Here is a 13,351-nt window from a genome sequence, read left to right as displayed (position 1 = left end):
TCATTGCGTCCTGGGGAAGGTTAGCAGTGGGTGTGCAAGGGCAGGTCTGCTCTGCTGGCCCAGTCCCCAGTTCGCTGCTGTGACAGAAGAGTCTGGGGAAGGCTACGTTCGCCTGTCACTGCACAATCCAAAGCCAAACTTCCACATTAGAAGGACACCAAGCAATGTTTGCTAAGCTGTTACCCAAGAAACGTCATATGAGAGTTAGTAACTGGCCAGGCAGGTCTAGTGCTTTTCCCTCTCCCTCAGCAGGGGCAATGTCTCCTTCACAGATGGGACATTTTACAGAGTTCACATTCTGGCAATAACTGTTTTTAGACGAATGTGATTTGAGGCATGGGATTTCATCACGTTCACATCTGTATTAATAGTAAAATCTACAGCTTCAAGCTGGTTGTTTAAAAATCAAGAGGTGAAGGCCTTTTCTCATGACCAATAGCCTACAAATAGTCTTTCAGATTTGCCCCCTTCGTAGCAGAATCCCCACTGATTTTTGGGAACGCTAGCCTTTTCTACAAGAAGACGGTGTGCACTTACAGCACCACCCTGTGGTCAGTGGAAAATCAGAAGTTAATTGAGTTGGCAGTCTGCACCTGACATGATTCGGGATCACATTTGCAGGTGGAACTGGAAATTTAGTAAGCAGTGATCTGGGGAAATGTGTGTTTTCATTCTCATATCTATTTTTTATTTTTCTTTTTTTTTTTTTTTTCCCAGAAGTCAAGCCAGATTGCTTGGCTCCCCTTGTTGTTGTCCCCTGTCTCCACAGGATCAATCATTAATTCTGTGGTTCCAGTGCAGACCTTCAATTTACAAGCATGTCAGGGGATTTCTCTGCCATTGAGGTTCACTTAATCATTTCTAGATTGAATTATCAGATCAGGAATTATTCAGCTTTGGTCAGTTTTCCATTTGAAGTTTATACCTTGCCTGTTTGGCAAACACCACTCTTCCCAGCCTCATATTTGGCACACGGATTTTGTATGGAATACAGTGAAAGCACTGGCTTGTCAAACAGGCTCCCCACTGCTGTGCACACTGTTTGGCTCTGTGGTATTGATTTCTGTCACATCTCTGTCCCGAAGCTGTTGGGAAAAACACTGAATTTCAACTCAAGGCTATAAATGAGATTTGGAATGTGTCTCTGGTTACTCGGGTCTCATCCGAAGGCCGAGAGGTTAGCTAGCAGTGCGACTGGCCTGTGAGGGGTATGATGAATGAAAGGGCTTGCACTGCCATCTTCGTCATACACTCTGGCTTGCTTATGGCCAGCTCTCCAACATCTTATGAAGTCGACATGTCCTTGGATCGTATCGCATAAACTCTAACTCAATTTCTACTGCGATATGGGTTATAGCAAGCAGGTTTTATTTTTATTTTTATTTTTATTTTTATTTTTATTTTTATTTTTATTTTTATTTTTATTTTTATTTTTATTTTTATTTTTATTTTTATTTTTATTTTTATTTTTATTTTTTTTTTTTCCTACAAATACTGGCCATGCTTTACTATTGTGTCTGTATGTTGAGACATGGATAGTTTTCCAGGAAATCATGGTGTACTATCTTTCCCCTTCCTGATTAAATTCTGGAGAAGAACCAAATTAAACAGAAAAATGACTTGAAAAACGAATGAAATGTCAACACATCACTGAGTATAAATTACAGGGCGTTGAGTGGTGGTGGTAATCCTTATCCTTAGTTGTGTCGTGGTTTTACTTGGGGTAAAACAAACTTAAAACTATGATTTAAATAGCATTTTATAGTATTTAAATAATATTCAAAGTGAGATTGCTGAACACAAATGTTTTCAAATAGTAGGTGAAAGATACTCTGTAATTAGAAAGCAGTAAGGAGTTCTCTCTTTCTGGACCACACTGCATTGCTGCGGCTGGGTGTTTAAGTGCTGGCATCCTGCTGGGTAAACACACCCTGGTGAAAAGTGAATGACGAGTGCAGAATTGCTGAATGCGTGAAAATACCCGTAACTGGGGGACTTACCAGGTGCTGAGCTTTCATCTTGGCCTGGGTAATGCATAATTCATGTTTATGCTGATTAAATCCACAGGTATTCGAATGCTCGACCAGCCATTTATGACAGACATTATTGAGGCTTCCTCTATCAGTCATATGCCCCAAGTCATAGATATATACAGTGCCAGCTGGGGACCAACTGATAATGGAAAGACTGTGGATGGACCTAGAGAGCTAACACTGCAAGCGATGGCGGATGGTGTGAACAAGGTAACAATCCTATTAACTAATCAAGGTATCGGGGCAGAATGGTATGTACACACTTGTACTGAAACCAGTGACAGGGGCGTACCTGATCCTCCGATAGATGTTACAGAGCACAATGCAGTTGTGTAAACTATCCCAACTTTCAGTATATTCGAAGGTCCGTTGACATTCTCTCTGCACTATTGTGGGATTTTTTTTTTTACTGCACAGTCTCAGGATACTGTGCTCTCCTGCGTGGAACTGTATTTTTCTCCAGTCAGCTTACATATGCTTTTCACATGCTATTGCAGTCAAAGTGGAAGAGCCTGATCACATCCTGGCTCCAGAGGCCTGTAAATAGTCCCTGCTTTGAAAGATGCCAGCTGTACTACTGACGTCACGTTGTCTGTTTTGGTGTGCTACCAGTTTAATTGTCATTTCGGACACAGATCACTCATGTGATCATAATTACAGCTGTGATTGTACCACCCTGTCTGTGGAGTAATATTATTCCCCAGTAGTGGGAACCTCCTTGTTTTATTCCCATCCTTTCAGCTCCTTCCAGGGACAGTCTGTTTTTTGTCAAAGACACTCAATGGCATCTTGGAATCTATTAAATGTATACTATATTAGAATGTCAGGTAAAATGCATGCCACAAGTTAAAAAAGAAACAAACAGTCCAAAAACAGTCCAAAAAAAACCCAAAACTTGCATGTCTCTTGTCTCTCTTTGGTGTCATGCAGTTGTGACAACCACAGTTACTCCTGCTGTTGTAGGGAAGGAGCCTTCTCTCTTTGTGGATTATAGTTGGGTTTCCAAAATGAAAAGATTTGAAATTCCCCAGAACATCTGGGGTGGTTTTGTGTGGGAGCTCTGCAATTACTCATTTTCCATCCAAATTATTTCTTCCTCTTGCCTGTGCCAGTTTCACCCACTCTTCATCACCACCTCCCTGTGAACAACACATTCAGTGTACCATGTTTGGTGACATGATAATTAAATCTATTGCAGTGGTAGGTGGTGAAGCATCCAAAGCAGTCTCAGATCCTGAGACTCTAATGTTTTGCCTATAACATGAATTATGGGCATCTTCATGCTCATCTTCATGCTCTTGCCTACAAATTTGGCAACATACTCCAATAACTCAGGAAGACCTGTCACGAATTTCTCCTGAGTTTTCTCAGTTCTGTAGTATAAACTTTACAAACCTCTGACCAGCTCAAAGTCTCCGTGAAGTCAACTTACACAAGCTGGCTTTCTTCTCATACCTTTCTTTCATCTGTCTAGAGTTTCCATAAAGATTTTCTTGATCCCCTTAAATACTCCTGTCATAGGGAGAATCTTTCATTGATGTGTGACATGGTCGTTTTATGTTTAGCAACACTTCTGTGTCTTACAGTTAATGGATACTTGGTCGTCCTTCCACCAATGTTGGTTGGAGCAGAGAATCTGGCTATAGAAAAATTCCTGTCCTGTTTTTTTGTTATTCTGCTCCATGAAGAACTAGTCTAAAAAGTAACAGAAAAGGCATGAATAACCCAGGCAGGGTATTGCAAACTAATCAAAAATGAGAGATTTTACCCTCTCAAGAGAAGCAGGTTTTAATTTTTAGTGGTTTTTTTTTCGGTTTCTTGATATTTAAAAGAGTTTTCAATTAATTTGCTGTTGTGTCATCATGTTCTCTCGGCTGTGGAGTTGCACTGGTATTACACCTCTGTAATGTTCAGCGTGAGAGAAGGGATTTTTCTCTGTTGTTTTATTGTCTAGTCATGGTCCCATACCTGGGGGTGTTGGGCATACAACTTTTTTAATGCCCTCCCCTTGAATGTGTTTGCAGTTCTCTTTAAGAAATAATTTATAATATTAGGGTCAGAAGGACCCTGGGATAACTTAGGGTTAATGCTTGCTAAGACAGAATGGTGATGGTGAGCTGCCCTCTGGGAAGGATTGCTCTCATACCATATCAGAAAGCATAAAATGAACAGACGAGCCTGCATTAGGAAAACAGTTCTGTCAAACAGCCATTGCAGAATTGGAGAGCAGAAGGGATAATACTGCATTCTACCTAAGAAAGAAATTGTTGTTGAGGAATGATTACACTTAATTTTACAGTGACGGTGTCGCAGCTATCTCTTGGCAATACACACACAAAAAAAAAGACAGCTCCCCACAAATAAATCCCTTCGCATTGTGCTCACAGCTTTATCTACCCTTGTTATGTGCATTACGTTTTCCTGTCATAGAAGAGTTTTGGGGTGTAATTTGTTCTAGTTTCTTTTCATGGAGAGCCAGGTTTCCCAGGATATTTCAGGGTTTCAGTGGATGCTGGGTACTCTCCACAGTGCTTTGAAAATCCCACTACAGGCTTCCCTGCATGTAAAGGAAGACTGACAAGCCTTTGATGTATTGCCATTCTACCTAGCTTACATCTACAGTCTATGACCAAATTCTCTATTGGCCAAATGTAAATCTAATTTATGATCATTTTTCAGAATTAAAAAAAAACAAAACACTGTTATTAAAGAGAAAAGTGGTATCTTTTACAAACAGAGACAAATAAATGTAGGAACGCTTTTTCTTAGTCTAGGGCTGATTCTCACCAGAGTGATGGTCATGAATTAGTGATGAAGCTGAAATATTGGCAGGAAGGAAGCAACATGCTGAGAATAAAAATGTGTTGTTAAACTAAAAGCCATACTTTCAAATGTCCTGAAAGGAAATGTAAGATCTCTTGCACAGAGCAAGATCAATATCCTTGCCTCTACGGCAGTAAGCTAAAAAATAATTGGGAGTGATATGAAGTTCTTATGGGGAATATGCAGTTAACCAAGCTGATGAACAGTGGTAACATCTGCCTTGTTGCCACCATACTTGGGAACTCAGCTTAAGGAGAGACTCACAAGGGTTTCATCCTTCCCCAAACTCCATTCCACTGTCTTGTCCTTTTGGCATCCTCCTTCCAGAGCTGCAGGGATGCCTGGGGTAAACACTCACCTGGTGATTTTAACGTGATGATAACTGCAGAAACTTGGAGACTTCTCGTTTGTGTGTCTGTTTATGTCTGTTTATATGGCTTGAAGGCATGCATTCATAACCAGATGGGCTAAGGCTGATAAACCTTCTTTCTCTTCCATTTCCCATTCCTGGCATTTGTTAAGATCATTCTTACCTTCTATCTTAATCAAACTGTCACTTCAGTATTATCTTCACTTGTGAGATAAATAGCATAAATAAAGGTAACAGTAAATAGTATAATTAAGGCCTGGAGAATCTGTCCATCACATTGGCAATTCCTTTATGGGCTCTCTTTACTAATTGCACTTCTACGGCTGAACACAATGGGATGGCACGTGTGAGAACTTGGTGTTGGTGTAATACACACAATCAGGAGGTGTTGGGAAGCGAACTCAGACTGCTTTTTGTTATTTAGCTGTGATCCCAAGCATTTTTCACACAATCTGCTCTTCACTGTGTTATCTCATGACTTTTGTTCAGGGTCAGTAGTCTGCAGTGTGACCAGGTCACCGAATAGTGGTAGTTGCATTGCAAAGATAAATGAGCTCACCATGGGCACTTGAGAGTACAGGTTGAAATAGTTTCATACACGCAAACATCCCTGGGCTGCAAGGCATCCAGTGCTGGCTGCCAGCTGTGACAAGAGACCGCACTAGTCTGTGCTCGAGTCAGATATCCATGAGGGTGGCCTGCAGCCGGCTCAGGGACAAACGCTGCTGTGCCTGGTGAAAGAACTGTCCAGAGAGCATGTGCTGCTGCTCGCTCTTTCTCTAGACACATTTGCCAGGAGCTACAATGGATTTATGTCATGAGATTTTATTATCTGGCTTCTAGACGCCATCTGTGGACAGCAGCAGGCTATGGCATCTAGACAAAAGGTATAAGTTTCTTTACAGCCTCAGGAAGACACCAGCTTAACGTTGTTCTGGGCTGTCCTGAGATAGCTTTCCCCTGCACCGAGACCAGGCTGCTTATATGCTCAGTTGCATTGCCCCTAATGTGTTGTACATTTGCATGTGTATTTTCTCTATGAGCTATGGGGGGGTATTATTGCAGATGTAGAAATACAAACTGAAATTCAGAGCAGAGCAAGAAACCATGGTGTTGGACCCGGGACTAAGCAGCCCAAATACAGCAGTGCCAAATACAGCTAGCTATATCATCCGAGTGAGAGGTTCTTTCATTTCAGAGAAGGGGGAGTGAGTCTGTAGTAGCCTTTTATAGATAGGGCTGGCTGGAGCAGTGCTGTGTGATTTACATCTCCCTTGTCTGACCTGTGCTTCCCTGTCCTGAGGACCAGACAACTTGGGGTGAGGGGGGCAGAGAGAGACAGTAGATGGCATCCCAGTGGTTGCACAACTCTCTTAATTCTCTTAATTATGGACTTTTGTTCTCTGGTGCCTTATATCCAGAATTATATCAGCAGACATCTAATACTGTAAGTTAAGGAAGAGGAAACTAGCTCAAGAACTAATTCCACCCATGCTTTATGGGTACATCCCATCTTTAATGCAACACCCAGAAAGCATTTCTTTCTTGCTGTTTTATGATTTCAGTATTTCCAGCTTCAGCAATAGAAATTTAAAGCAGTAAAAAGAAGTTATCAAGCTAAGCTGGTCCCTATCTATTGCATTTTTTTGATGTAGTCTTTTATATTAGTAGGTTGCAAGGAGTTGCTCATGGACTGAATTAATTTCTTGAGACTTCGCCAGCTCAACCAGAATACATAAGCCATGATCCATTTGTGCATGTGCTGGTGCAAGTGTTATTGCTTCCATAATATGGTACTACCTAAGAAAATGCTGCACGAGTATAAATTGCCAAGGGAACAATATTAAGAATTTATAGTCTCATCATGGCTCTGTAATTGGGCTCACCAATGAAGGAAGAAAGGACAGCTTTAAAAATGAAATATTTCTCACTTGCCTCCATTCAAGGCCACGCACATTGCATTCGTGTTTGAAATATGTTGAGGATAGCGTGTTATTGAAGTATATGCAGTTAGATGCCTCTAACTTTATTTTATCGGCTGAACAGCCAAGCGAGGATAGGGGAATTAGTTTATGATACGGCAGCCTTCTGATTACTCCATTTCTAAGGAAGCCTTACAAGCTTCTTTATACATTGGGAGCCCTTTACTGTCATATCGCTATTGTGTCTGGAAATCAAACCACATTATAGCCCCACATGAGTGTATTATATCTGTTTGGTATTCTGAAGCTGCCCCATTTATCAGGTAGGAGGGATTTTCAGGCTTTGGTAAAACAGCCTGACCAGCTTTTCTGACCTTGTGCTGGGATACACCACCTTTCACTGTGTACATGGCCCGGGTTTGGAGATCTGTCTGTGACCATCTGCTTTCCTGCCATGGCTCAGGGAACGGCCATGCCTCTCTGAGGACAGGACAGGAGCAAATCCCAAGTGCCCTTGATTTCTGTTGTGATACTGTCTGCTTCAGGGATGCCTTGGTCACCTGAGGACCTTGGCTCTTGTAACATTTGTGCTTCATGTGTTCCTACAACAGGGTTAAATATTGCCCTTCATAAAGAGTCAAATGACTTTCATGTAAAGAGCAGAAAGCTGCTGTATTGCAATAGCGTGGGCCTACATGGCACTATTTCTAAGTTCCAAATGTGAATAGTCTTTATTGACATGTAAATTACTGTTTTTCTAAGGAAACAAGATGCTAATTTAGCCTCAAAATGTAGATTTTGCTGTCTCACTGACCCCAGGAATGTTTTCTGCCTAATCTCTGTGCCACAGCTCAGCAGCCATGTGCCTTTGCCTCCCAGCAAGGCCGGGAACCTTTGCACAGCGCTGCAAGAACCACAGGTGAAACTGTGAGGCCAGGGAGCATCACGCACACTGGGAAGTCTGCGCAGAGAAACCAGCACCACCGCTGGTGGAAAGTAAATTGGATGTTTAAAGTCTTTTTCCTATTGAAAGTCTAGCTCAGAACTACTGAAGAGAAGATGTGATTGGTTTTTACCTATGATAGCAGTACCAGAATTAGGCCTGCAGAACTGCTGGACTAGAGCAATGCATTATCACTTGCAGAACACAGCCCAGGATCAAAAAGGCATGGCTAGTTTAGGCCAAGCCAGAGCATTTCACTTGAAGTATTTTGCTTATTCTCACAGGTCATTGAGTTCTTGCTCGCTTTAGTGAAGCAGATCAAATTTAAATCAGAGAATAATTTTGAGAGAGAAAGAAGAAATGTTTGAGCAGGCTGATTTATTTTATTTTTAGTTAAAAGTTTTTTTCTCAACATTTTCCAAGTTCCCTCCCCATTTCCCTGCTGTCTCTCTTCACCAAAACTGTATTTTTTCATTCGTTTCTCTTGGATAACAGAAGTCTATCCAGTCTCAACAGTAATTTAGGCATAGAAAATTGCTCAAGCATTATTTTTAGCCAAAGGAAGTATTAACATTTGCACAATTAATTGGGGGTTGGTGGATGGGAGTTTAGTACTCTTCTGTGACCTAATAAAGACCGGAGTAAATTACATAAAGCATTTTGTTAGGGTTTGACAATTATAGGGCCCAGTTCTTTGACTATCTGATATGCAACAGTCTTTTGTACTTGGGTGATAATTACTTGACCCAATTAGTTTTAGAAGTCTGCTAGGAGAAACCAGTCAGCCAGTTACTGAAGTCAACAAAATATGAGATGAAAGCACGAGGAAGCCTGACTGAAACGCAGCTCCAAGTAATGGCCGTCCTCTGCATAACAGCCGAGTGTGTGGCCATGAAGAAGGAGAAGGGTATTCCTGGTCCTGCCAGAACAGCCTGTCCTCCCTCCTCACCGAACACCCCGGGGTGAGACAGACCAGCCAAGGGCCACCAGCAGCAGCCAGTTAGAGCAGGATAACCCTGCTGCCGTTCCGTCTGCACGGCACTCCGTGATGCGTGGCAGGAGTCTGCTCTGTGTTTTCATGCTTGTCCTGCTTGGAAACTTAGTGCTGATCCCGATCTATGACTGAAGGATTAGGCCAAAGAGAAGGGTCTGCATCAGAAATGTGCTGTAAAGACCACGATGTTCCTTCCATCCAGCTTTAGCAACCCCAGCGGCCAGGCTCTGGAGGAAACAAATGAGAGGAGCCAAAGCAGAGGCTGTGCCGTGTTAGAGGCCCAGCTGTTACTCACACGAGCACTTGCAGCCTTGACAGGAAAGGTCAGGGAAGCTGGAGGAGATCTATTTGTCAAATACCGCCAGTTTTTATCTAGAAAGTGTGATCCAGGAATCAAAACTGAGAAACACTGGCTTAGGCACTCGCCCAGCAAGCGTGACGAATGAACACAATAACAAGGGAAAAAGAGCCCAAGATGTACCTCAAGTTACCTAAAATGAATTAGCCTGCAGTCCCCTGCCAGCTCACTTTTGCAAGATAGTTGAGTAAAGATGTTTTACTGGGATTATGCTCTTTAGAAGATGAGAAAATGGGTAATAAAGTTTCACAGAGATATTTTTTGTCGGTAGCACAGCATCCCACGAAGAGCACTGGAAATAGAAAGCCTGCTGTTTCTGCGGAGAGTGCTTCTCAGTACTGTCTGTGACTTTCTGAGCATTTAGCCTTGCCCAGGATTTAGTTCTGGCTTAGTGTGAGTTGAGATGTGGGCCTCTTTTGGGCTACTCCCCAATGCACTGAGATCCATTTTCGGCTCTAAGCGTGAGTTACAGCTTCAGATGGCTCAGAAGTGTGACTGCCTGCTCTGCATTGCTTTTGGGGGAAATGAGCAAGTTTTAACAGGATTCTGGAGGAAAGATTCTCTGAAATGTATCTTATCTTGCAGTCTTCCCTCTTCTTCCTAAATCTTCCTGCAGACTCCCTCTGGTGTTTCTACCGTACATTACTGGCAGCTTCTCCAGTCGTTTTTGGTCTAAATGTACAGCAGCCTAAGTTGAGTGACACCACTGATACTTTTGAGGTTCATTTAAGGTTGAGATACGAATAGGAGCTTTCAGCTGGCTTTGAATGTGACACATAATTGACCCCACTGAGATTTTTCTGGTTTAGACAAATACCATCCAGAGAATTGAAAATTCACTTGCCCTGAAGCCGTATATTTCTGCCTTGTACTTGGAACAGTGCTTAAGGACAGGCAACAGTTTGCCTGTGCAAGCTATCCAGCTACTGCGGGTCTGGCAGCGGGAAATGTAAGCAAACAAGTCCTAAGCATTATTGCAAATAATGCACTTGGACTGCCATCAGCTTACTCCAATAGCGTTTGATTGCTTCTCTTTCTGGTCCTGGCTAAGAGGGAAATGAAGTTGAAATTAGAATGTTAAGAGGTAAATTACTTTTTTTTTTCCTTTAAAAAAAACCAACAACACTAAGCCATGCTTGTGGATGTGACTGCTCTAGAAGTGATATCCTAAGACCATTCTCCCACTACACTAATTGCATGCATAAAACCTGCCCCCGCTCAAGCCCAGATTTCAGTTCCTCTCTGGATTCTACCCGACCCCTCCAACATCTGTTTTGCCTGTTTTATGCCATTCTGCCACCAACCCCAGCCATGGGGGGTAATGCTTTGCAGCAATTCCCACTTTTGGCAGCATGGAACAATTTGGCAGGCAGGGCCAAGTCTGCTTCCCTACGCTGAATGTGGCAGAGGCTAACTTCTAGGTACCAAACTATTTCTGTGAATTTATTGCATGAAAATGGTGTGTTTCATCTCCCTTCTTCCCTGGAAAGAAAGAGTTGTTGAAGAACGGGTCCATAACATGCCAAATGTCCTGTTTCTGGCACTTGCAGCCACCTGCTCTCTGTGCTGGGCAGCAGCCTGCCTTTTGGGGATGGACGGAAACGTGCTCCAGCTGCCCCTGAGGCTGTCCAAAAGGCACAGATGGTGGCAAGGTGCTGTGATGGGGGCTGTGGGCACAATGGCAAGCTTGTGATGTAGCCTGGGAAGCGAGTCCAGAGACCACATTTGGGCTCTGTAAGGTAACAGCAGTCAGAGTGCAAGATGGGATATATAAAAAATTGGAAAAAAAGCATAACTGTTTTCATTGTGCAGGGTGTTTTGCTTGTTTGTTTTGCTTTTTTTAATAATTTGCTGGAATTGTTTTGTTTTTATGTATTTTTGCAACAGTGTCCTCTTCCCTTAGAACACAAATGATTGATCTTAGATCTTTGTGGGAGTTCTCAGGCTGATTTCAGTAGGCTTTCTCATAGTTATCATCTTTATTATGAAAATCTCTGTCCTGAGATGTTATGTACCCCAGTGGCAGCAAACCTGCTGTGCAATTCAATAGATTATAATGCGACTCACTAACATGCTTGAAATAATGAGGTTGCTCTGTTCAGTGGGGTATGATGAAAAATAGAAGCTACTGCTGGGAGCTCAGATTTGATTTAAATTCCTTGCAGAAAAGGTTCCCTATTAAAATACCACTGCAAGTTGCTACGTTTGTGTATTCCTTAACTTCCGTCTCCTGCTGGACAATGAAGAGGCCAGAAGATAATTTTTCTCATTTTCTGCCCAACTTGTGTAAACAGAATGTTAAATTGAGGCCTTGCACCCTTGTGATGCTGTTGGAAGTAAACATTGGATTACATTAGTCAAAACACAGGGAGAAAAGCTGTGGCTGTGCTGGAATTGGTGGGGGCCCCGAGCCTTGCTTTCAGTGGCACTGATCTTTCTCCAGGTATTGGGGTTCTCAGGTCTCGCGCTCTTCCAGGCAGCCTCTACCTCTCTCTTAGCATGGGCTGAGAAGAAGGAGCTGCGTTGGTCCCTTCCCACTTCTTTATCTGAAAATGAGGAAGAGGATACAAATGTCTTTCCTTTAACCAACAGGAAGGTCAGAGTTTTTATAGCTGCCCTTCAACTTCGGTCTCTCCCATCCATCTCTGGACTGTGCAGTGGTTTCAGTAGGCTTTCTTTCTCTAGATGATTCATATGATTTCATAACTTTATTTTCTACTCAGTGGTAGAAGCTGGTTTGCCAGAAAAACAACTCTGAGACAATGACACTTATGGAGAAAAATCTATTGAGAGGAAAAAGGTGCCAGTTTTGCAGGGTTTTTTAGCCATTTCCCAAACCTAATTGGATCTTACAAGCCCAGTGTCTGAGAGGACCTACATCCCTTTTAAAAGAACACCTTCCTCATAGCACTTAGGCCTTGACATAAGTGCTAATGAATCCATAAAATGTCTTAGCATTTGGCACAGAAGCCTTCAGGGCATCAAGAAAAACAGGAGATAAATGGAAACGCTCTGTGTGCATGAAGTTGCACAGTTGGCTGTGGCTGCCAGTTAACTAGATTTAATAACCTGTAGAAGTCCATTTTATTTCAGCTTAAGGTTGATGTATATTTTGTTTGGACCAGTTTTCTCCTTTAGAGATGCCTAGCTTCACAATTAGATGTGCTGTTCAAATTGGGTGCTGTTTCCTATTTGCAATTTAACCTAAAAGGGTCAATTTTCCCTTTTCACAGGGCCGGGGCGGGAAAGGAAGCATCTATGTCTGGGCTTCTGGAGATGGGGGCAGCTACGATGACTGTAACTGTGATGGTTATGCATCAAGCATGTGGACAATCTCCATCAATTCCGCTATAAATGACGGACGGACAGCTCTGTATGATGAAAGCTGCTCTTCAACCCTAGCCTCCACCTTTAGTAACGGGAGGAAGAGAAATCCGGAGGCTGGTGTGGTGAGTCCAGATATTATTGTCCTGTCGCTGCTGTCTTTTTGCACTCCCACGACCCATTACAACTCTGTCTGCTTTGGAGCAGCAGATGGTCCTTTGTTGAGATGGATATTTTTCTCATCTGCAGTATGTGATCGTGTCAGAGCTGTCAGCTGAGGAGATGTGGGATTAACATTGAGGACAGCAATGATCTTCCATATCTTAGAGCTTCATATCGCTGGTGCTTTCCTTTATCAGAAACCAGATTTAAAAGTTCAATTGCCCTCTTTCCAGAGGACAGTGTGATAAAAGGTCTCTGTAAAAATCTAAATGAAAAGCATTGACATCTGAAATCATCCTTAATTGTGCTGGCAGAGCAGTCACGAACCAGACTTCTGCTGCACTGGAAGCTGTACAGAGCAGACAGACATTCAGTCACCTACAGAGGAAATGTGGAGGTTCAGATTACCCTCAGAGATACAG

At 42.6% G+C, this 13,351-nt stretch overlaps 1 protein-coding gene across 1 annotated transcript in view; it reads left to right on the top strand.

Annotated features, from left to right (window-relative positions):
* PCSK2 (proprotein convertase subtilisin/kexin type 2) overlaps positions 1-13,351 on the top strand; it is a 102,001-nt gene that overhangs the window by 76,895 nt on the left and 11,755 nt on the right. The window contains exons 8-9 of the mRNA XM_048060992.2: positions 2,068-2,243; positions 12,677-12,892. Of these exons, the coding sequence (XP_047916949.2) occupies positions 2,068-2,243; positions 12,677-12,892 (392 nt within the window). The remainder of the gene's footprint in view (positions 1-2,067; positions 2,244-12,676; positions 12,893-13,351) is intronic.

Source organism: Anser cygnoides, chromosome 3 (assembly GCF_040182565.1).
Source record: "Anser cygnoides isolate HZ-2024a breed goose chromosome 3, Taihu_goose_T2T_genome, whole genome shotgun sequence".
Lineage (NCBI taxonomy): Eukaryota > Metazoa > Chordata > Aves > Anseriformes > Anatidae > Anser > Anser cygnoides.
Note: the sequence above shows the minus strand (reverse complement) of the source record. Positions and strands in the feature narration are given on the sequence as shown.